At 39.7% G+C, this 25,758-nt stretch overlaps 1 protein-coding gene across 1 annotated transcript in view; it reads left to right on the top strand.

The window, feature by feature from the left end:
* The window catches only part of DOCK7 (dedicator of cytokinesis 7), a 3,076,229-nt gene that overhangs the window by 412,408 nt on the left and 2,638,063 nt on the right, over positions 1–25,758 (top strand). The window contains exons 3-5 of the mRNA XM_044085545.1: positions 3,434–3,609; positions 8,989–9,057; positions 22,280–22,406. Of these exons, the coding sequence (XP_043941480.1) occupies positions 3,434–3,609; positions 8,989–9,057; positions 22,280–22,406 (372 nt within the window). The remainder of the gene's footprint in view (positions 1–3,433; positions 3,610–8,988; positions 9,058–22,279; positions 22,407–25,758) is intronic.

The following is a 25,758-nucleotide window of genomic DNA, read 5'->3' as shown; positions in this document are numbered from 1 at the left end:
TTATGATAAATTTATGACCCCAAAAAATAGAGGAGGACTGGAGTTGACTAATTTTGAAATGTATTATTTAATCGTAAATTCTAATAGAATTCTAAGAATTGCCAACTATGATATCACTAGTACTAAGTGGACACCAACTTGGGTGATCTTGAATTATAAATATATTTCAAAGTTGAATATTAATCCAAAAGCAATACCTTTTTTAGGTAAAGATACTTTGAAATTATATGGGATTATTGAACACATTAAAACGGACATAATTTCTTTACAATACTTATTTCAAGCATTAGATCTTGTTCAGTATATGATGGTTTTTCAACCCTTTCATAGGAATCCTAATTTAAAATTGAATAATCAATTAATTGATCTTGAAAAGTTTCCATTAATATTTAATTTAACTTTGATTGATATATATAAATATCTTGAATTTTTGGCCAACCAAATAAGACAAGAATTTAACCTACCTAAAAATTATCTTGTTATTATAAGACAAATTAGAGAACTTGCTAAAAGTTACTTTAAAAATTTTAAACCTGAAGATGAGACTGTGAATAAATGCTCTGATTTGTGGCAAGCTCTCCAGCAGGATATTAAATATATAACAACAACAAATTAATTAAAGAATTTAGATTTCATGATAAAGTTTTGTTATCAAACTATTGGGAAGAGAAAATCCTATTGACAGACAAAAGTATTATGTTAAAAGCAATTGAGTTGACTATCAAATCTACTTCTCTTCAAAAATTGATATATACCCAGATGATGATATGGAATAATGCATATTATACACGCCTTACCCTGCATAAATTTAACTCGAAAAACTCTCCAACCTGTCCATATTGTAAGAATCAACCGGCTGATCTTCATATGTTCTGGAGCTGTAAATGCATATACAAGCTTTGGAATTCCCTTAAGATTCAACTTCAGAAGATGGGTTACCAAAGCACAACGTTGTTATGGAAATTTATGATTTTGCATATTCCCCCGAAAGAACTCCCTAGATCACAAAGTATTATATTTATTAATATTTTTTTATTAATGAAGCTTTACATAGCCACGAATTGGTTAGACCCATCTAAAACATCATGGGAAAACTTTAGAGTTTTGGCAACAAGGCATATATTAGCTCATAAACTACTTTTAAATCCGCATAATAAAAATATTAATAATCCAAAAATTTGGGAACAAATATTTAATATTATACTAGCATAATACTTTTAACTTGAGGGTATTGACAATTATTTATATGTTTGGACAGAATTTTGTAATCAAACTGTCTATTACTTGAAATGTTATTAATTACTCTGTTTTTCTTCTATTATTAATGTTTCACATGGAAGCATTCTTGTAAATATTGTACATTTGTTTGGTGTGATGGTTAGTGATATTAGTAGTTTTTTTCTTTTTTTTTTTTTTTTTTTTTTATTTTGTTCTTGTTTTTAATGATGTATGAAAATAATATAATAATAAAGATTTATTATGGAAAAAAAAGAAGTTAATTGATTGTTCAAGAACTGAGAAGTTTTGGATTTGATTTATAAATTTCGATCTGCAGACCTAGTTTTTATATTGTAAAACCAACAGTCATGGAATGTTAGCTGAATGGCTATTACAATGGGTATTATAATATTTCTCAGCAACTTAAGGATGTTTCAAATATTTATCAGTGGTATTATAACACATTAGTTACATTTAGTATTTAGGTTGTTAGACAAATGTAGTATTTTTTTTTTAACTTTGACATTTCATTTTGGTGCCAAAAAATGTATAAATTAACTGTTAGATGATTGATTAATTGATTCTGATGAAGTCCACATTGTAGTGGATGAAAACGCTAGATCCGCACTTTTAAAATATTGTGTTATTATTTGAACATTAAACAGGTTTTATTATAGCAGGTTCGAGTGAGTGCCTTCCTCAAGGCATCCTACATATAGTGTTTACATATTTTTACGTTGTTTGTGGTTACAAACACTATATTTTTACACCTAAAGAAATCCTAATCCCTCCGCACCACACGCTCCAGGGACCTCAACCTCATTACCACAGTCAACAGAACATGCTGGAGGAACAGGTTCATAACCCAGAGAGACTGCCCATGCTCTGGAATAGACTTCCTATATATGTCGAGCAGAGCACCTCACTGGCCCTGTTCAAGAGAAATCTTGAGTGGATGGGAAATAGAAAGTTCACCCCAGGGATCATTCCAGTGGGCTCTACTTGATAGAGGCACCGGGAACTAACGGTGGCATGATGGCAGGGCACTACTATGGGCTAAGCTTGTAAAGGCTCTAGGGCCGTTGGCCCTAGTACACACCTATGAACCTAAGAGTGAAATAAATACATTTGCATACTATGAACATTGACAACTCCACTCTTTATTGATAAGGCTAAAACTGAGATAGCTGTTTCTTCAAATTATGAATCGTAAACTAGGTTGTCCATTTATTAAATAACCCGTCCTTTTTGTTGATGTGGGAACTATGAATTTTTCTCATGGGGTTGTTGGTTACAGTTCATGGCATTAAGTCTTCCACTATCAGTGCACCTTACTTCAGGAACTGTATCTAGCAGGAGTAGTTATAAGACTGCTACATATATTAGTTCACACATTTTCTATGTATATGGTACATATTGTAGAAGTTGTGCTGTTTAATTTTGGCTGTCCAGGAGGTTACGTTATACATCATCCACTCATTTAGTGGAGCTGCTGGAAAAAAAAAAATTACTGGCACTTGACATCTATCTGAGTGATGATATGTTAATCATATTTTTAATTCCTGCAATTATCATCCTGCTGTTTGAACAAAATAATAATATCAGTATCCCACATAACTGTAAATACCCTTGCAATACTTAATGATTAATGCTGCAGGAGCGTTATTTTTAACAGCAGAGTAAATGAACACAGACTAATGCTCATATTTAATTTTATTTCCAAAATGCTGTGAATCAGATTTCGGTGGATGAAATAATTCTACTTGCTGTAGAGGTTAGGAGTTTGCTCTATGTGCCCTTTATTTCTTAAATTACTATTAAAGGAAGAGAAATGTCGACATGCTTTTATTTGAGAAGAAAGGAGCAACAAGTTGGTAAAGAGGTGTACATTTTAGTGACTGCTGTTTTGGTTAGCTTCTTATTTACTAGTTAAGTCCTGCTGTTCAAAGCTAATAATTTTTAATCTTGGCACATGCAGTGAAATGACTGAAGAAATTGAAGATTATCCTCTGACTTCCCATGCACAATACTTTTAGAGTGGGTGGTAGTGCAATATTAAATTAGAAGATGGAATGGAAGATCATTAACAGGAACAAAACAGTCGCAGTACTTGCATTCAGCATTTTAAGTGTCTAAATTAATTTCCTTCAGTTTGGCTAAAACTGAACAGTGTAATTCTGAGAAAGTTCTAATGCTAATTGTTCTATTATTTTAGGTGCCACTAACAGAAATTGTAGAACCTGTGGATTTTGAAGAGTATCTTACTGCACATCCTCCTGCAGTTGATTCTGGACCGTTAAGGGACTTAATTGAATTTCCTTCTGATGATATTGAAGTCATCTATACACCAAGAGAATGCAGAACAATAACACAAGCTCTACCAGAAGAGGGGTAAAAACTTCTAATTCTGTTCTTTGAGACATCATCCTATTCTTTATTTGCATGGTAGAGGGTTGGGATGACGCATATGAATTTGTTTAAGATGACAGACCCCTGGAGTAGAGGCAGTGCTTCTGACAACAAGTGCTAGTGACTCTGGTTTGACAGATGAGCCCTGGGCTGAACTGCTGACTAGACAGGTTGGGACTGAGTAGCTAATACCCAATGGGAGAAAGAATGTGGGATTTGTTTCTAAATAACTGATTTCAGGTGGAAGCTTGTAATACTGTAACCTGTGTGACCATAACAGATGCCTGCTGCAAGCTTACCTTCAGCTGCCACATGACACTGCATATTGTTCAGACAAAGGTAACTTAAATCTATCCTGTACAGCAGCTAGGCAGGTATTCATGGAAGTGGTGCAGACCACCATGTGCAGCCTACTGATTGAGCTTTTTTTCCTGTTAAGAAGTGTTAAGCTATAACCCAAGTGCTGTTACTGACTTCAGCCATAGTATATTGAAGCCGGGTCCAGTTTTATACCATACTAGAGTCCCAGAAACTTTGGCCAGGTTTGAGAAATTTGCAGCAGTTCCTGTACTCTGTTAGAATATTATTTTCTGAAATTGTTTTAAGGTGTAGTAGTAGTGGTGGTAGTGATAGTAGTAGCGTTAGTAGTAGTGGTGGTAGTGCTACTAGTCGTGGTGGTAGTAGTGGTAGTGCTACTGGTAGTGGTGGTAGTAGTGCTACTAGTAGTAGTGATAGTAGTAGTAGTAGTGGATGAGTGTCTTGCGATTTTGAAGTTTAACTTGTATGTTTTTTGATTGGTCATATTTTTGTTGGGCATAGGTTATGGGTTACAGAAGGTGCTCTGCACTTGATTCTTGTTCATTGCTTATTTAACCCTGGGGATAAGGCTGATTCACTTAAGCTTGTCAGTCCACTGAGAAGTTTAATATGTTATTCTGGTGCTGTGTCTTTGTTTTTGCTTGAGCACAGACTTTGAGGAAGCTGTGATTTCCAGGCTGTGTGAAAACGATTTGTTTAGTTGAAATCCTTTTACTTTGTAACTTTTATTTTCTCTTACGTGGATTCTTTTAGTAAACAGCACAGCCTAAAAGAAACAAGTTCCTGCCTTTTCATTTTTTTAAATATTCTCTGACCTATAATTACATTTTATGTAATCTACAGCTTCAGGAAAGTTTGTACTGAAAACATGTTTTGCATTTTGTCCAGTGCTGGTAAACTCTTTTACAAAAAATATATTTTTTTCAATGAGTCAAAGTTGCTACTGAAGGGGAGAAAAAATTCCTTAAGCTTTACAGCAAGCAGTTAAGTCTTCTAACTGCATTTCTTATGAGAGTTGCAATTCAGAGGAATCCCTTGACTTTGAGATTTATTTATTCTGTCACCAACGAATTGAATTCAGTAATCTGTTAAAATGAAATGAAGTCTGTTTTTCCTAATATCCCTAGATCATTTCAGGTTAAAGAGGAGGTCTGTTTCTGTCTTGACATTTCATGAGTAATTTCCTTTTGAGAAGTATGGTTCCACCTCTCAGCATGGCTTTTAGGTTTTTTATTGTATGACAATATGACTTGGTATGGTTATTTCGTAATAATGGTTTCATTTTACAAAAGGAAAATTACTGGAGCTACCCTTTCACTGTGCTTTAGTGGACTTGTACCTTCTCTTTTTAAACCTTTCAAACTCCTATTCCACTTATTTGTTTCATAAATGGTAGTGGTCTTTTAAAAAAATTGGGTGCTACAGCCCGATTCACTGTTGTGGCTTTAACACTATGCAGTGTTTCCAGTTCCTTAGAAAACCTAATTCAAGCTCACCTCACACTGATTCACACTTTGGCTCACAAATTTATTAGTTTCCTGTTTAACACTAATATTCTAAAGACAGTTCCCACTCAAAAACCCTGGACCATTCATTTTTGCCCCAGCTAAAGACAACTGTTATTTCTGCTTCTTATAGAATTTGTACCCATTATTTCTTGCAACGCATATAAGCTGTCACATGTATACATTTCACCTTCCATGGTAGCAGTCTGTAAGGATTTCTTAGGAAACAAATTGATGCACCAGTATCCATCTCCACAGCCACAGTTTTATTATTTGTAATAAATGCAGGCACAAGTAATTCTTCTCTGAGTGCTCATCAAATGCAGTGTCATTTTCATGCTTATCTTTCCATGTATGTTTGCAGTGATCGTTACTATTTTACTTTTGTCTTTTAACTATGTATTGCTATGCCACATTCATTTTGTGGGCCCTGCATGTCCACATACATGTCATTCAGCTTGTTTTTATAGACTTGTTGAGGGTAACTGCTGTTGCATCGGTAACAAAGCAGTTTTAGGAGGATTTTCCTTTATTTTGAGTATATGCCAATATACCTTAACTTTCTCACCATATTTCTACCTATTTCTCCAGTCTGCATGCTTAAAGCAGTTTTAAATGCCTTTGGAAATGTTAATTGATTCATGAATCTTTTTCTCTTGTAGACTTCATTTTGACAATTGCTCTTGAACCTGCCTGTGTGTACTTCATCCGAATGTGAATTAATTTCACAGAGTACACATTCAATTCAGCAATGTAATACGTTGCTGTTTTGTGGGGTTTCTCACCGCAATGATTTCTGGTCTTAATAACCTTAGTTACATTGACAGACTAAAAGCTCTGTTGCTCTACTCGGTGTCACATGTCAACTGTAGTAAGGAAGCCTTTCTGTGTAGCACATTTGATTGGTAAAGGCATCGCCTCAAGAGCAAAGGAGGTTATAACCCCGCTATACTCTGCACTAATCAGGCCTATAATTGAGTTTAATGCCCGATTTGGCATGTACCATACAAAGCACTTGCAGCAATTGGAGAGACCTCAAAGGTTTCTAACAAAGAAGATTAAGGGACTTCCACACGTGCATTATACAGACTGACTAATGTCCCTTTCACTATACTCTGTATCGTATAGATTTCTTAGGGCAGACTCATGCCTGGCTTACAGAGCAAACTCACAGCCAAATGTAATGAACTTGCTGCACATCTGTAAATCAAACGGGAGTAGAGCTACCTATTCCAGGGACCTAAATATGACCTGTGACTTAAATAGCACTTGCTGGAGGGACAGATTTGTCTCCCAGCGACTGCTCTGTCTTTGGAGTAGCCCACCAATTCATTTAAAACAGAGCATATCTATGAAGTTGTTCAAAAGGAACCTAGATGAGTGGATGGGGCACTGTAAATTCCTACTGAGGATAGTGCCCACAACCCTCTTGGACATGGGCAGTCATTACTAAATGCAGTCCTGGATATTGATTAGCGTATCTATGGTATTACATTGGGATGAAATGACTAGGCTTGAAATGACCTTCGGGTTGATAGCCTAGTAAACTCATATGATCCTTTGATCATGTAGACTTCTGAGTGGTGATTTCTGCTTAGATTTCTGTGCTATAAATGGCCCATCACTCCTTCAACTCCTTCACTTAAATAGAACAAGTACTGAAGCAAACTTCCATTCTAGAGACCTAAACTTAAACCTGCACTATCACATGAACAAGACCATATGTGCGAGAGGTACCCAAACCAACATATACCCTGTTTTTGCAGTAGGCTGCCCTTGCCTATTAAGCAGAATACTTCCAACCTTTAAAACCAGTCTGTATGACTGGATGGGTGATAATAAATTTTTTACTTGGAGTATGTGTATAAAACTTATGGGGCCATTGATAGTTTCCCACCAATATTGGGTGATGTGGTTGAACTTCTTGATGATCTCTTTTGGCTGTAAGCCTAGTAAGAACTTATGAATCTTTATGTCTCAAGGATTTGGAAGGATAGAAGTACTTGAGTAACTGTGGTCACTGGGTTTGGACAGGTGTGAGACTAAGTTGGAGAGTGTACCTGGTCAGCAGTGTGTGTTGCTAGATTTTCAGTGAGCTAAACAATGCTTTGGCTGTAAGGAAAAAGACTGATTGTGTTTTAGGAAGGTAACCACAATAATTTCCAAACTGTGGCAGGGGGCATCTTGTTGCATGTTCCTAAGAAGGCTGATGTGGGACTCCAGTGAATGATTTATGCAGTTTAATGTTGGATAGGCAACCACCATAATTTATGCTGCATCTCCTTGATATACTACATACCTAAAGTTTGTTTCTCCCAATTCCCACCACTTACTGGGAAAAATTGAAATAATGTCTGGTGAGTGTTTTACAAACTGGAATCTAATGTTTGTGGAACCTGTGGGGTCCATCTCTTCAGCTTTTCACATAGAGGAGACCTACTTTTGTTTCCATAGCCCATTAAGAATCACTAGCATGTTTCCTGGAATGCCATGTACTGGCATTGTAATCAGGATTGAAGGGGCCATTTGACACTTTTTTTTTTCAAATTACTCTGTTAGAGTAGTTTGTTGCAGAGGTGGAAAAGGTGTAGCAAGTGTGGGACAATGACCTGGAGTTTTCCACCAGTATACAGCTCTTTAAGATGCCTCTCCAGTGAAATATACCTATATTGTAGGTACCACTTTTCTTGGATTGCATTTGACCATCATCAATAAATGGATCATTTTTGGATCATAGTGACCATCCTCCATGAATGTGTAAGTCAGCATTAGAAACAAAATGGTGATTCATTTGCAGGACCATGGAGTGAGAAGGCTTCAGGGATATTAACTCTGTGAAGTATGCTGCAGTGGCCCAAGCTGAAAAGAGGCAGAACTTCCATTTTTTTTGGATAAAGTTCATTAGTTATATTGAGGGTCTCAATTTTTGGCCAAAGTGCATTAGTTATATTAAGGATCATTGCTATTTGGGTGAATGACTAAACTGTTACTTGGGGGGTGTCTCCCATTATTTAATTCTGGGTTTTCAGAATCTCTGCTTGATAGACTGGTAAACTCATATGGTGCTGGGCTGCAATGTAGGTTGAGTGGTTATGTATGTTTGTGGTTCTTATTCTCTTATTCACTCTGTGCTTCTCCTTGACCAGCTGACAAATGTTCCATGAGAATAAAACTGTAGAGTGTAGAGTTAGATGTCTCTTTCTAGCCTGGTACTTGTTGAGTCTATAGTTTTAGTGCCAGCAAGTGTGGGTATGTGCCACCTGAATGTAGCTGCTAGAGATTATAAGACTCATGCAGATACCGTCCGTAAGGAGGAGTCTCCGGTATTACCCACTACAGACAGCTCTCGGAGATCATCTTGTAGGGTGAGTGCTCCCACGTTTGTTATATAGGATCCTAATTTGTGAACTTATTAATATATAGAGAGAGATGATTTACACTGAGTTCTTAAATTGCTGTGCAATAATTTTACGTTGTAATATGATATGTATGCAGAAGATGTGATTAATTAACTTAATACTTTTGATATTTGCATTAGGGAAATGGACGCCCATGTCCGGGATTGTGTAAGAAGCTACACTGAAGACTGGGGAATTGCTTGCAGAAAGTAAGTCACTGTGTTGCCAGTATCTGCCTTTAGGAAATATGTGATACTTTAAGGGGAAGTTCTGTTTTCCTCAATGGATTTAGAGTAAGCTCTGCTTGCATGTTAACAATGTAGTTAATATAACTTACATGTGCGAATGAGTATAATGTAATGGTTTGCAAAGCTTGAGATTTTGTTTCATAATCTACTGGAAACCCTAATATAATTGCTGTATGATAATAGGCAAGTGGTGTAGTCTGTTAGAGAAAAATGTGATATTTAATTTTGTGGTGATTGGAATTTTAGTTCAGACGTTTAAGGCTATGAGATTAAGCAAAGCACCCAATACTAGAAACGAGGTAAACCATGCAAACAAATAACAAAAATATAAAGTAAAACAGATAAAGCATTAGGAAATAGTAAGAGCACCTAAAATTAGGTAATAAACTTGGAAAATCAACTACAGTAAATTCTATGTAACTTGTCTCACATCTCCAAAAGAGAGTTTAAATTGATGAGTTGGAAAGAACTTGTAGAAGCTATCCAAGATAGGGTATTCTCAAAGCAACTAAAGCAATAGGACTCCACAAGTGACATGAAAGGCAGAAGAACGGGCACTAGATGTTTCCTTGTGAACCTGGGAAGCCAGTGTAGACTCTCTAATGCAAGAGTACTGTGTATCTGGATATACCAATAAGTAGCTTTGCCACAGAGGTTTGCACAGTCTGTGCTTTGTCAGTCTTGGAATTCAGTAGACCCAGGTAAAGGGCATTACAATAGTCAAAGCAAGAAGACATCAAGGCAGTGATGTCTGCCGAGAGACATCCTGGAAATGTCCTGCCCATGTGGTCCTGAGTCTGGGTTACTCTGAGGTTATGTACCCTTTTAACAAATTTCTGCTGTATGTGATCCTGAGCAAGTCACATAACCAGGCAGTGTGCCTGGGTTGCCCCTGAAAAGATGCGTTTGGTCCCTACTGAGTTTGTCAGGTCAAACAAAAAGTGCTTGTGGCATATATGCATGACCAACTGTGATCCAGGTTTTCCATCAATTTTAATTTGCTTTGCCATGCACAGGGTTAGACAAATATCTTCCTCCTTCATAGAGGCCTCTTAAAACAGATACCACATTCACAATTTCATACTGCTAAGAATGTCACACTGGTTGATTCTAGAATTTTACAGATGACGTGATGTTAAGTCTGCCATTGAAGAAGGCCACCGTTTGTGTGATCATTCACTTATGTAAGCTGCTTATACAAGTGCACAGCCCATGATTATTCAGGCCTGCAGTGGTTCTACTTCACCATCAAATTGCTTATGTTTAAGCCTTGTAATGTAGCATAAGTCATTGATTGTAATTTACTTTTGCAGGTTAAGCATCCTTTAAGGAATTTTAATTTTAATTATAATTGTCCCGTTCTTCCTTCCTTCTCAGGCTTCATCAAAATAGCAAAGCTTTCCTGCATCTATCGAATCCATGTTAGTAACTGATTCAGCTATCGACTTTTACACCAGAGCATATGCAGTCTTTAATTTCACCACTCAGTAGTTACTCTGTCATGCATAGCCAAAAAATGCTCTTACATTGTATTAGAAAATGTGGAAATCCCAACAAAAAAAAAGCACACCATCACATTGCATATTTACCCGACAAGACATTGTGAAAACACTTTTAATTAAAAATTTCAGTGAACCAAGATTACAGGGTTAACTGCAGCATATCTAGTCATTGAGGTGACCTTAGACTTTCAGGGGGTGGCAGAAAGAATGACTAATACTGATCTGAATGTAGGAGATAAGTTTGCAGTATAACATCTACGAAAACAGTTGGGATACTAATAGAAGAAACCACAAGTATGAATATAGCTTTATGTTTGGAAGGGGGACTGTATTATTGTTCCGTTATTCCTCTTCTATTTGAAAGCATCTCTCCACCGATATAATGAAGAGAACCAATGTCACCAGTTTACCCCTTACAAATACTTAGCTTGTTTTTAGATTCTGTAGGACCTTACAAAACTGGATGTTCTGCTGCTGCTGATATTCATCGTGTTTCACTGTTGCAGTCATTACATTTGGGTAATCTGCTGGCAGGTTGCCCTCAGTCGGCCTGATTAACAAAGTCTTGGGTCCTGCGTTGGTTGCTGTCTCTTCTTCCATGACGTCAGGTTGTCAGGGGTATAAAACATGCAGCCGATGCCATTACATCAGTCTTTCTTGCCGCACAGTGCCCGAAGCAGAAGCAGTTCGTAAGTGCCGGTCGACCGACTCCTGAAATTTTCGTTTTCGAGTTTCAGAACCGAAGTCTTCAACTAAAAGCTAAGTACCCCGTTGGGGAAACTTTTTCTTGCTCCTTACTGATGTCAGTAAAGGTTAATAATTGTATTACTTGTGGGAAGCAAATATGGACTTTCATTTGTACTGTATTCCTTGCCTAGGCCCTGACCACGACATATCTTGCTGTTGGTTTTGTGCTTTATTTAATCAGCGCACTATCCATCGTCAGTACATTTTTGTTTCAAAATATTTCGGTTCTCGGCTTAATTATCCAGAAATGACGTCGGTTAGCCATCTGACTACTGGAATAAAGAAAAAACGCAAAGAAAAATAGGCCGTTGAGGTCCAAAACTGCTGACAACGCTTCTCCTAAGCCAGTCGTCAGTTCGCCGGTACTCAGTGAGGTGCTTTCACAGCCCCTGTTACCCGCTACTTCTGATTCACAGGCCTCTACTGAGACCCATTCGGAGTCCGGTATGCCACAAGATACTTCACATATAGAACCCGTGGATGTCTCTACCTTGGATGGGTCTGGAGCCGCTGAGCAGGCACCGGCTTCTGAGGGTGTTTTCAGGCCTACAGACTTGCATATTAAACCGACTCCAACTTCAGGGCTAAGGCCTAAATCTCGATCTATATCTAAAAAAAAAAACGACACCCAGGCCACATGTTCAGGCCCCTATGCCTAAAAAAACAAATGATCAAGATGGCTGAAGATTTAATTACTCTAATCAGGGGTAGTCAACCCCCCCCCCAAGAGGCCTAGGATTGAATTTGACTATATCTTCTGAACAGGACTCTGTTTCTTCTGACTCTTCTAATGATCTAGATTTGTCCATACCTACTTATGAGGACTCTGATGCAGAGGATTCCATTCCCTCTGCTTCCCCGCCTGAGGATTTCTCTTTTGGGGAAACTTTACATACCTTAAGGGAGCATTTCTGAATCCAAAAAGAGGCTTAGGGATTTCCTTCTTCATCAGCATAGGCCTTTGGCCTTTGGCTATACCTCCTGTACTAGATATTGTTGATGATGTGTTTTCGGAATCCAGTATGGCCCCTGATTCCTTGCCCCTAGCAAGCCAGACAGGTACTACAGGGTTCCTGACAAATTCCTTTTGAAGAATCCTGTTGTGGACCCTGAAACCATTTCTCACGGGCCCAAGGGCATTAAGGCTTCTACTGCTAAAAATTTTACCCCTTCTGATAGAGACTCCAGGGTGCTGTATAGATGGGGTAAAAAGGTTTGTACTTCTGCAACTTTAGCAATCATGGCTTTAAACTGTCAATTTCATATGCTAAAATATCAACAGCATATTATGGGACTGCTTAAACAGAAAATTATGTTGATTTCTGACTGTGTGGAGAATAAAGATTTGCAGGATTTATTGCATTCAGCTGAACAAGTTGGCAAACGTACTTTGCAGTGTGGTTTTGATTCTTTAGAGGCCTCTTGTAGGGCTGCTGTTACTGGGTCTGTGCTTAGAAGGCATGCTTGGCTTAAGGAGCAGTCTCTGCCTGATCATGTTAAAGCAAAACTTTTGGATGCTCCTTTACAGCAGGACCGCCTATTTGGCAACAAGGCTGAAGAAGTTCTAAAAAAGATGGAAGATAAAGCTAAATCTATGCAAACTGTGAAAGATTTCTTACAAGTGCAACCTCCTAGATTTAGTAGGCATTGGCCTAATAAGAACTGGTCCTTTCCAGCTCCTTCCAGAGCTACTAGGGCCAAACCCAGACATTCCAAAAGCACCAGGTTTCAGTCCCAAGGGACTTTCAGAACTAAGCAATGGGGTGCTTCCACTTCCAAATCTGGAAACAACAATGCAGCACCCTATGGTAAACAGTCTTAATGACTTCCCTTTGAAATTACCAAGCACTTACCTCTTAGCCGCCCCTTTGGGGGGAAAACTGGACCAGTAATTGCATTTTACAGGCAAAGAAATATTCAAATATATCCATACCTGGACGATTGGCCTGGTTTTCTGCCTGAATTAGACATTATTCAAAAACATCTGGCGTTTGTAAAAAGAGTTCTAACCTGTCTAGGGTACACCATAAACGAAAAGAAATCTCAACTGGTACCCTCTCAAAAGATTACATTCCTGGGTGCAAGCTTGAATACAACTGCTCAGATGGCTTTCCTTACGCCAGAAAAGCAAATTCATTTGGTGACTTACTTCAAAAAGGTGGCCACAGAAACCCTGCTATCTGCAAGGCAAATACTGCAAGCCTTGGGGTTCATGGCCTCCTGCATTCTTCTAATTCCATATGCAAGACTGCATATGAGGAAACTTCAGTGATACTTAAAAGGTTTATGGAGTCAACATTGTCACAGCCTGGAAACAATGATTCCTATCATACATTGACTGTGCCTACAGTTCCTATGGTGGGCAGAGGCCTGTCACCAAAACAAGGGACTGCTATTCACACCACCCCCTGCTGCCCAAACCCTAGCTACAGACGCATCAGACTATGCATGGGGGGCTCATCTGGCAGGGAAGTACATTCAGGGCAAATGGAGCCCAAATCAAATGCAACTTCATATCAATCAAAAAGAAATGCTAGCTGTATAGAATGCACTAACAGCCTTCAAGGACTACCTTCATCCAGGAAAATTACTGATAAAGACGGACAACACCACGGTTATGTGGTACATATACAAGTAGGGGGGTACACATTCCTACCCCCTCTGCAGACTAGCCATGGCATTGTGGAATACGGCCTTGAGCTACCAAGTACAACTACAAGCTCAATTCCTGCCAGGAAAACAGAATGTTCTGGCAGATGAACTAAGCAGAAATCTCACACCCTCTCACAGACCCTCACGAATGGAAACTGGAACCACGGATTTTCAACATGTTGACATGCAAATGGGGGAGCCCAGACATAGATCTTTTTGCCTCATCCCAGAACTACCTGTTGGACAAATTTTGCACAAGAACTCATCACAATAAAGCCTGGAAAGTGGATGCTCTGTCCTTCAGCTGGAAAAACGTATTAGTCTATGCCTTTCCCCTTCTGCCTTTGCTCTCCAAAGTTCTACTAAAAGTCAAACAGGACAAACCAAAAATTATTTTGATTGCTCCAGACTGGCCTCGCCAACACTGGTACCCACTCCTGCACAGTATGTTACACATTTCTCCGTGGCACCTGCCTCAGACACCTTCCTTACTGTCTCAGCAGGAGAAACAAATTCTGCACCCTCAGCTCCAAACATTGAATCTTGCAGCTTGGCTAATTACTTGGGGGCTCCTGACATCTGGGGCAAGAAAAACTAATGGCGTCGGCTGCATGTTTTATACCCCTGACGACCTGACGTCATGGAAGAAAGAGACAGCAACTGACGCAGGACCCAAGACCTGGTTAATCAGGCCGACCCGAGGGCAACCTGCCAGCAGATTACCCAAATGTAATGACTGCAACAGTGAATACGATCGAACATCTACATTTATGGTAAGTGTACACAACTGTACTTTACATGTCACCCCTTAGATGCCAGTCATCAGGAACATATTTGCATCTTGTTTCCTACTTCAAGAGGTAGGATTTAAAGTATGGATCATAAACTTGTCTTGTGTAGTACATTGTAAAAACTGTTGTAGGCCTTCCATGAAGGACTACAACTCCTGAGGGGTAGAATGCATAATTTCCGCTGATATCTTTTACTGTGTTCAGCATTTTTAAACAGGAAATAGTCAGCCTGCCTTGCAGGTTTTTGATGAATACAGTAGCTTTTGTTGTGGGAGTAGCATTCTTATACCTTGTTACTGACTGATGTAATATTAACCTTATGGTTGGACGCCTTGCATCATTGAATAGCCTTCCGGTGACAAGTTTGTCTGTTATGTCTTATTTTAATACTGAAGGGTCATCAGCGGCTTGTTTTCCTTTGTATGTATGTATGTGTGAATACTTCCCTTCATTGCTATTGCTGTTTTTCACGGGCATTGTCATGTACTTCATTGTGTTCTGGCCCTGTATTTCTTATCCATCCCACCTCATGTCATCACATAGTCATGTTCATTGAAATACTCTCTGTGACATGGTGAGGCATGGGCTTGTTTAAGGAACATGTTTATCCATCTTACAGTTTTGTGGCTCTCTTCCTTTTTTGCCAGTTTTACCTTTTCTTGAACTGAGCAGCAGTGCCTTCTACATGGTCTTGTAGAGTTCTGATGAGGGATAGGATGGTGAGCCAAGGAAGAACCAAGTAAGTTAGCAGTCAAATGCTGCTTCAGATAAAAAAGCAAAATAATACTGTCTAGAAGGAGATGGATAGGTCTTGAATAAAGGAACAGAAAAGGATGTCTGGAAGGAGGTAGGGAGATGAAACAACTTGACCAAAACTTGGAGCTGATGTGAGGTTAGTAGAGGAAGTTGAGATGACTGTAGGAAGAGTATGTTCAGTATAAGGAAGAAAGCTCATCTTTCCCACAGAAATTGTAGCACTGAAAGTGAAAACATTTGAGACTGCACGATATATCTTTAGTTAACAAGAAATTCTGACAAAGAAGTATATTCAGTTTGAATGACATGCATTGAAAGGAAAAAAAAAAACTAATGAAAATTTGGGAACAAGGTTGATTCTAGCATTCATATCATAAGTGTAACTTCTATTAATTTAGATATTCCCAAGTCTGAGTTATGGTTAAACCTTTTGTAGGTGATGTGATTTATCAAAGTATTGTCTATTACATATTAAAAGAATTCTATCAGCAAGAAGAATATAATTAAATGCAGGCTACTGAAACATCAAAATAATTTGAAAAAAGGAAAGTAAATGGGGTCCTAGAAAACAGTCCAAGGGAAGTAATTAATCTGAGGGATAGCAAAAAACAAGATGAACCTTGTACATATTTAAAGATAAATGGCTGTTACATTTATTTGAATGGTTAAGAAGAGCCATATGTTGATATTTTAAGATGAGTGGGGTGGAGCCAAAATAATTGGCAAACATTTTTAAAAGCACATGTAAAAAAAAAGTCCGGTGCCTTTGTTTACTTAACTGCAATTGGTTATTAGTAACATAGTTTTCCAGGCAGAAATCTATAACTGACACCGTAATTATTAAAATAGTGGAGATGAGATTCAAGAAGTTTGGTGGAGTGGGGCAATACCTGTTTATACCTGATTACCAGATATAGGAATATAACTTACCACGTCCTTACCAAATTGCTATTGTTTGCATTTGGAAGAACCTAGTAGACCTAATCAAAAGCCTGCCCATTCCTCTCTGCCTTTTATAGAGGCCCTAGATCTCCTTGTGGGAGCTACAATAGCAAACTCTATCTGAAGAGATGGGGGCGGAGTACATTAAGGAAGTAAGAAAGGAGCTCAAATTACAGATTAGGGATAACAAAGACCTAGTAGTACACTGAATACATAATCTCTGTTTCTGTCTCATCTGCTGCATTAAAATTTGTTGTTGGGAGAGAGGTTCCCTTCTGTTACTTGGCTGTCTCCTCTTACTTGTATCACATTAAATGCTTTCCAGTGCAGCAGATTTATTTTCTAGGATCATGTTCATTAATTGAGAGAGAAAGAGAAAGATGTAGGCATTATATTGGTGTAGTCTTTTTTTTTTTTCCAGGAAAACGTCCAGTTACCACTAATGGCAAATCCTTGTGTTTGATTCTTCAACCATACTTAAAAACACTGTGCAGTGTGTCCTAGTCTCAACTTTTCCAAAGAGTGATAGCACTTTTATGAAGTTACTGTTTATGCCATGTGTGTAACACCAGTGACTAATATTAGGAGCCCAGTCCATATGCTACCTTTGAGTAGTTTGTACCCAAGGCATTTCTACTTAGGAAGACAGAGATGTACAGCTGCCTCTTCTCAGCTGCCATTGTGATAGTCCTGAAAAGCTGACTTCTTGTGTCTTCCTTTCACTGGCATCTGGAAGCTACTTTGCCCCTTCTCTGCTTCTACCTCTACTAGTTGGCAATTCCTTTTGCAGTTGCTCCTTTTTCTTTTACAGCTGTTATGATAATGTTCTTTTATTTTGTGTTGTGAATGATGGTGCCATCTTTCCTTATCACAACTATGTGCTACACAGACTGAAGATGCCTTGCATTGGAATTCTGCTGTTGTGTTCTGCGGGTTTCCATTGTGTTGATCCATCTTTGAAGCTGGTAATCCCAAAGGCTAGGCAAAATTGATACCTTTTCTGTTTAGCCTATCTAAAGGTAGTACCATTCCGTTTTCACCCAAGAGTGAGATGATCGTCTGAAGAGTCCTGGTGTAGGAAGCATTGGTCTTCTCCACTTGATGCCTTCTTTCTTAGGCTTTGGCTGAAGAAACTGGATGCACTGTACCCCAGGACAGATTTCATATTCTGGACACTTGAGAGATGGTATTCCTTAGTGATGGTTCTCCACCCTGTACTGTTAGTGACATTTGTGTAATGTTGAATTAAGCTTTTCCATCAGAGTTGTCATTCTTTCTTCCCCTTTCCATGCCCTGATTGTGCCAAAGCTTTTGAAATGGATTTTTGAGAGTATTGCATGTTGGGTCTGCTTTGTGAAGCTTTGCTGCACTATAAAACTTACCTTTTGTGTTATAAAAAGTTACATGGCCATCATATAAAGTTAGCATCTCCTGTTAAACCAATATCTGCATCTTATACTTGGCTAACTCTTTACAGAAGGATGGAGTAATATGCTGTGATGCCACTAACTTACTGTTGAGTAACTAGCCAGGGGAAGTAGGTGAGGGTGGCTTTTTTCCTGTCTGTCCCATGTCTGGAAAAGGGTGGTTAGTACAAAGGGACACCTTCAGTAGGAGAGATTCATTGTGGAGGTCAGGTGCTGCAGCTCAGACTTTCAGGGGTTTGGGGTAATTTATACATGTACAAAAAAAGTCTTCAGAAGTATGTTATGTGCAACTGCCGATGTTCTTAGTGTTTCACTGTTAGTCATCACATTTGGGTTATCTACCTGCAGGTAGCCCTCAGCCGGCCTGAATACCAGTCTTGGATTCCTGCGTCAGATGCTGTCTCTACTTACATGACATCAGGTCGTCAGGGGTATAAAACATGCAGCCGATGCCATTACATCAGTCTTACTTGCTGCGTGGTGCCCGAAGCAGAAGCAATTCGCAAGTGCCGGTCGGCTGACTCCTGAAATTTTCATTTTCGAGTTTCAGAACCGAAGTCTTCAAAAAGGCTAAGTACCCCATTGGGGATCCTTTTTCTTGCTCTTAGCCGATGTCAGTAAAAGTTAATAATTGCCTTACCTGTGGAAAGCAAATACCTCAGAAAGATTTTCATTCATACTGCATTCCTTGCTTAGGCCCAGACCACGACGTTCCTCGCTGCCGGTTTTATGCCTTGTTCAACTTGCATACTATTCGTCATTGGTCTATATTTGCAGCAAATTATTTTTGTACTTGGTATAACTATCCAGAAATGGCTTCGGTAAGCCATCCGACTACCGATATTCCAAAAAAATGTAAGGATAAAGACAGATAGACCGCATAGGTCCAAAACTGACGATGATGCTTCCGTTAAGCTAGTCTCCAGTCTGCCGGTACTCAGTGAGCACTTTCACAGCCCCTGATACCCGGTACTTCAGATTCACAGGCCTCTACTGAGACCCATTCAGAGTCGGGTATGCCGCGAGATGCTTCTTCGACTATGGAACCTGCGGATGTCTCTATCTTGGATGGGTCCGGAGCCACTGTGCAAGGCACTGGCTTCTAAGGGTGTATTCAGGCCTACAGAATTGCATTTTAAACAAATGCCATCTTCTTCATCCAGACCTAAAACTCCACCACATGCCTAGAAAACTGACATCCAAACCGCATGCTCATGCCCATATGCCTAAAAAACAAATGCTTAGAATGGCTGAAGACCTTATTACTTTAATTAGGGGAAGCCAGCCTTCCCCCTCTAAGAGACCTAGAACTGATTTTCCATCTGATTCTTCTGATCAAGAATCTGATATTTCTGTTTCTTCTGATTACCAGGATTTGCCCTTATCTGCCTATGAGGATTCTGATGCAGATGATTCCATTCCCGCTGCTTCCCCTGCAGAGGATTTTTCTTTTGATGAAACCTTGCACACTCTTAGGGAGCATTTCTGCTGGGAAAGCCAGGATTACTCTGACTCCAAAAAGAGGCTTAGGGAATTCTTACTCCTCCGTCAACACAGGCCTTTAACTATCTCTCCTGTTCTGGACAGTGCAGATGATGCCTTCTTGGAATCTAGCCTTTCCCCAGACACTTTACCTCCAGCTCCCAGAAAACCCGAACCGTTTTACAGAGTACCTGACACTCACAAGTTCCTCTTCAGGAATCCTACTGTGGATCCAGAGACCATTTCCCAAGGACCAAAGGGCATTAAGGCTACTGCTGCCAAAAACCCTACCCCTTCTGATAGAGGTTCTACAGCCCTAGACAGATGGGGTAAGAAGGTATATACTTCTGCTACTTTGGCCATTAGGGCTTTAAATTGCTAGTTTCATATGTTAAAGTACCAGCAGCATATTATGGGACTACTTAAACAGAAAATGATGTTGATTCCTGACTGTACTGAACACAAAAAATTACAAGATTTAATGTATTCTGCAGAACAAGTTGGTAAACATACTAGGCAATGTGGTTTTGACTCTTTAGAAGCATCTTGCAGGACTGCTGTCACTGGGTCTGTACTTAGAAGGCATGCTTGGCTTAAGGAGCAAAACTTGCCAGATCATGTTTAAGCTAAATTACTGGATGCTCCGTTAAACCAAGACCTCCTGTTTGGCAAGAAAGCAGAAGTAGTCCTCAAAAAGATGGAGGAAAAAGCTAAATCTATGCAAACTGTTAAAGATTTCCTGCAAGTACAGCCTCCTAGATTTAGTAGGCATTGGCCTTCAAAGAATTGGTCCTTTCCAGCCTCTTCCATTCCTTCTCCGTCCAAGCTCAGGAATAGCAGGCCACCTAGGTTATAGTCTCAGGCTACGCACAGGCCTAAGCAATGGGGGGCTTCCACTTCCAAAGCTGGGAGTAGTAAGACACCCCCCCCCCACGGGAAAATAGCACAATGACTTAACCTTAGCCCTCCGCAGGAATCCAAGACTCTTGTATTCAGTCCAGCTGAGGGCTACCTGCAGGCATGTAACCCAAATGTGATGACTACAACAGTGCATACACTCGAACATCTACATTTATGGTAAGTGTATACAGCTGTACTTTCTCCTCCCACTACATGGAGATCAAAATGTCAGGAATGAAGCATTTACCTCCTGGAGAAAGGAAATCCTGCTCCCAGTAGGATGATGTGGTGTACGCCTACCTTATGGGATAAGGGGATAGTGTTGAGTTATTTGAGGCCCAGGAGTGACAAATAGACTGCTCAGAGCCACAATAATTCCTGGAAAGTCCTTCTTTTGTGCCAGTCAGCTGAGCTAGAATGATTGCTAAGGTCCAAATTTTGATTTGTATAAAAACTTGTAACTTGTACAGTGTTAGTCTTGGTCAGGATCAGCTTTACATTTTTCTCATAGTTTGTATCTGAGTTTACAGTAAATGAATCTGCCTACCTACTAGTGTTCTTCTTAATTCTGAACTAAGGTAAGGGAGTTCTACATGCTTAGATGCATGCAGACAATACATGTTCACTGTGTTATGGAAGTCAAACTACATGGAAAATTGACTTTTTTGTGTTTACTAGGGTTGAAAAGGTTTTACAGCAGAGATTCTACAACTTGCTTGATTCTTTGTGCATTTTCTACTTTAAATATACGTAAAACGTCAGTCATTATTTCTTGTGGGTACATGCTCAAACAATGTTTTGACTACTTCCTTTTCTAATCCTGCCTTCTATCCCTTTGTCTATATGTTCAGACACTAAAATGGTCCTCCGTCCTTATATCTGGCAAACATTGAAATTGTTCTTCAGTACATATCTTCTTCCTTAAACACCAGCTCTAGAACTGGAAGGAGAATACCAAAACGTTATTCATACAAAACTGTCTTCCATGGACAAAAGTAATTTCCAGTAGTTTTGATTTTTCTTCCCTTTGGTAAGCATCTGCTGCTTCCAGATGCTGCTGAGTTTCTGGCATTTAGCACATGCTGTAGGGACCTCCACAGAGTTAAAATTATGTGGATAAACAGAAAAAAGTGTTTTTTTAATTAATTAATTTATTTTTTAAGGGAGATCATTGCTGCAGTCGAGCATTCCCTTTTCCCTTGTTTATTTTTGGAATTTCTTGGCAGAGTTTTTTTTTTCCAGGCATGCAAAACACATGATTTGCTTCTGCTCTTCTTTGGTATGGTTTTCTTATGTGAAAGTTATGGAAAGGGTAGGAAAGTAGGTAGCAAACTATTGGTATAGTTGCAAAAGTAAGGGAACCCTCCTGTACGTCTGCCTTGTTTGTATGTAGTGTCTGCAGCAGAACTTTTTAAGATGTGGTATTTTTGGTGAGTATTGTGTATGTAGAGAGCTGTCATCTTGGTATAATTAAAAATATGAAATAATAGTTCTGCCCTGCTTAATATTACTTCCTGAGAGTTCCAAGGTCTGGAGTTCAAAGCTGACCTCTGGTTTCTCTATGCTTGGACTTTGTGAGTTCCCTTTGTCCATATGCGTCTTCTCCTAGTATCCCCCCCCCCCCAAAGACATATGCTTCCTTGGTTGACATTCTAATTGTTGTAAATTCTTGTAAAACCTTTTATCGCAACTGTAGTCACTGCAGCATGTTAGAGCTGCATAAATCACTACAGAATGGGAAGGCTGGGAATGTGAGAGCACTGGGAAATTAGAGGACAGTTCTGATTCTGTTGCTAGAAGCTTAAAGGAAATACAAGAGTTGTTCACTGAAAACTGGCAAAAAAATTACATCATAACTTCTAGCGTTGTGCAGTGTGATAATATTTAAGTGTTAAGTGTTCTGTACTGTGGTTTGGATGTGCTTTAAAGCTGCCTACTGCAAAAACAATAGAATGAATGCTAAACGTTTTGTTTTCATTTACAGGTACCAGAAACTTGGCACTGGCTTTAATCCTAACACATTAGATAAACAGAAGGAAAGACAGAAAGGTTTGCCTAAGCAGGTCTTTGAGTCTGATGAGTCTCCGGACAATAGCTGTCAAGATGAGCAGGTGAAGTACTTCAGTGCCAAGCTGGCAAACATAAATAAGAAAACCTGCATTGCTGAGTTGAGTGACCTTGCCTGTGCTTTTCAAACCATTCTTATTGCTTTCTTCTCTGTCACCTGCTGTTTAGCTTGATGATCTGTCTCTGTTTGCTAAGAAAAAAAAAAAAATGGTCCTTGTTTAATCCACTCTTGCTTCTTTGTCTTGATTCGTACCTTTTGTATGTTAAAGACTTGGGGTTCTATTAAAGCATGTTCATATTATCAGTGCTTTCTGATGTGCTAAAAGGTTGTGCCTGTGACATATAATGCTATGTATGTCTCTCCTTCCAGGGCTGTATTTGCAGTTAAATGTATGTGCGTAGGCTGCCAGTGTATCAAGGTTCTACAATGAAACACTGACTTCCTGAAAGTCAACGTGCTGAAAGGACGAAAAAAAAAATGCCCAGAATTCAAAAGGGCTCCTTGCACTCTCTGATGTTAGAGGCAAGTTCCCCACAAACCCTGAAGTTATAATATACCATCTCGGTGGTCACATCAAATCGAAGAAGGGAGAAATCTCCCAAAACAAGTGAATCATTGTCCGTGCACACCTATAAACTATACTGGCAATAATTTCCTATGGGAAACAGTGTTCAGCACTATGCCTTTTGTCTTTTTTTTCTGTGTGCTACAGATGCTCAAGCAGTTTCACCTCAAGCATGTGTATTGGAGCCAGGATCAACTTCACCATAATGAAAAAACGTCTGAAAGCTTCAAATGCCCTCTTAAGGGCTTAATATAGGATAAAAGCTGTAGATATGGGATGCTTTCACTAATGGTAGTCTTAGGCAGTCTTGAGTTTTTAAATAATTTTTTGGTGTTTTCCACTTGGAATACACTGATAAATGTAGTTGTGAGATGCATTGTGAACACTTCTCCTGGCATTATTTGCCAGTTTAAATGCTGATTATCTTCATGTTTTCAATGGGAGAAGTTACTCAGATCAGACCTATTTTCTTTGAACATGTAACATGTTTTTTTTTTTTTTTTTTTTTACCAATGTCCACATGCTGACTGAAACCCTTGGGTTTTTGGCCTGTTCCCTCATCCTTCAACACCTCATCTTTGTTTCCTGTTTGCAAAAAGAGTTCTAGAGCCTCTCGTGCCAGCCATGTTAAACCTTCAGTTTAAATATACCATTTGTTCTCTGCATTTCTTTGTGTGTTCCTGCCCACAAAATTCCCAGTGATCCTGTAGAGCCTCACCTTCAGGCAAAAACAGTGCTTGCTCTTTTGGGTTTGCTTCCTTATGCCACACCATTGCCTGGCCACTGACCATTAGGGGATCTAAGTCACTGTCCTGTGTGGTTTTGAAGAAAATTATCTTTGCATTCCAGTATCTTTTTACTGGTCCCACTCTAAAAACAAGTTCCTTCAGCACCAGTGAGGACTCCACAGATCTGCTCATTTTAAAAATAGCCCTGTAGGCCTGTGTTTCTACTTCCATGGTTTGATTGTGTTGTGCTTCCTGTGTTTCATTTATCATAGTTATCATTGTAGTTTTCTTCTTAATGTTATTAATTTATTACTTGGGTAAACCCACTAGGGACAAGCCTTCTTTTCAGGTGTGACCTAGGAGCCCTTTTTGATGGTCACTTTTCAGAGTAGAGGTTGGTATGTGAAATTTACCTCACTTATTTGCACAACCAAATTACTTAGTACCTGGCTGCCTTTACCAGTTTATGTATATGTGTTCCTTCTTGCTGAAATACACTATTGCCTAGGCTGGGCTGACTAGGTAAGGATTACTATCTAAATGCCGGTGACGTAGACTAGAATTGCATAATCTGTGGTTGTAAAGGCCAGCCAGATGAAGGGAGTAGTAATTTTCTGCCCTTTTGATCTCTTATGGGGGTCACCTATAAGAATTACTGTTATTCCAGAAGGTTATCCAAACAGGCTACTAATGTTTATAAAACATGGAGAGGACCAACCTCACCACTGTTGAGTGTGCAGAAACATGTACCTTAAGTAATGTGTTTTCATCTTCATTGTCCTGTGTGAGTACATGAGAAGGGAATAATGGGGAAAAGTCCCAACCCCCTGTGTGATAGTGAACAAGAACTTCAGACATTAACCTGAACTTTTGAACTGGACACATATGCTCAGGTAATAGGCATTGGTGGTGACCTACGTTACCTGTGATAAATGATGTGGGGGATGAAGAAAGCATTTCTTAAAAGATAAGTACTGTCGTACAGTGATCTATATATGGATTGTGTTTTGTTTATTCACATGTATATGCAATTAACTAGGTACATGAAATGGTGATGTCCTTCAAGAATGCAACTGCAGTCATAACATGTGGGTTGTCCTGCCTCAGGCAGCCCTCGGTCGGCCGGATTCCAAAGTCTGGGTCCGACGATGGCTGATGTCGCATTTCTCTCCGACGTCAGAGCGGCTGGAGTACATAAGCATCGGCCGACGCCATTTTCTTCAGTCTTTCTTGCCACGCGGTGCCCGAAGCAGAAGCAGTTCGCAAGTGCCGGTCGGTCAGCTCCTGTATTCTACGATACCGAAGTCTTCAAAAAGCTAAGTACCCCATTGGGGACCTTTTCTTGCCTCAGCCGATGTCAGAAATTACTGAAAAAGTTAACAATTGTCTTTCTTGTGGTAAACAAATACCTCATAAGGATTTCCACTCTTACTGTCTCCCTTGCCTGGGCCCAGACCACGACGTCTCGGCCTGTGTAGCCTGTGCTCGCTTCAACAAGCGCACTCTCAGGCGCCGGGCGGAGTTCGCTGAAGATTTTTTCGGCGATAATTTTGCTTACACCATGCCGTCGGATCTTCCGACATCGCAAACGCCCAAAAAGCGAAAAGACCGGGACCGACATCCTCGGCCCGCGTCTACCTCCGACTCCACGCCAAAACCTAGCGCGAGTGCTCCGGTTCCCTCTTGAGACTGTCTCTCCACCACTCAGAACCGAAGACACCGCAGTACCGACGACTCCTATTCCAGACATTACTCCGCCAGTTATAGATTTTCCTCCGGATACCGAAACCGAGGAAATGCCCGAGACCATTGCTGTAGACAAGGTCACTCCTGCACGTGGAGCTGCCAGGCCCCCTATGGCCATGTCTATTAAGGCCTACACTAGGGCTAAGGCAGCCAGCAAAACAAAGCATATTACTTCTAAACCCTTACCTCAGCCGACTCCAGAGGCACAAATTATGTCCATGGCTGCTGATTTGATTTCCATGATTAGAGGTTCACAGGCCCATCCTGAGAGAGGATCCCAGCCTCCTCCTGATAAAAGGCCCCGGGTTGAACCCTCTGACCCTACACATTCAGATGAAGATTCTGAGGGCTCTGTC

Source organism: Protopterus annectens, chromosome 10.part0 (assembly GCF_019279795.1).
Source record: "Protopterus annectens isolate FY-2018-M chromosome 10.part0, PAN1.0, whole genome shotgun sequence".
In the NCBI taxonomy this organism is placed as follows: domain Eukaryota; kingdom Metazoa; phylum Chordata; order Ceratodontiformes; family Protopteridae; genus Protopterus; species Protopterus annectens.
This window is presented reverse-complemented; position numbering and strand designations above follow the sequence as displayed.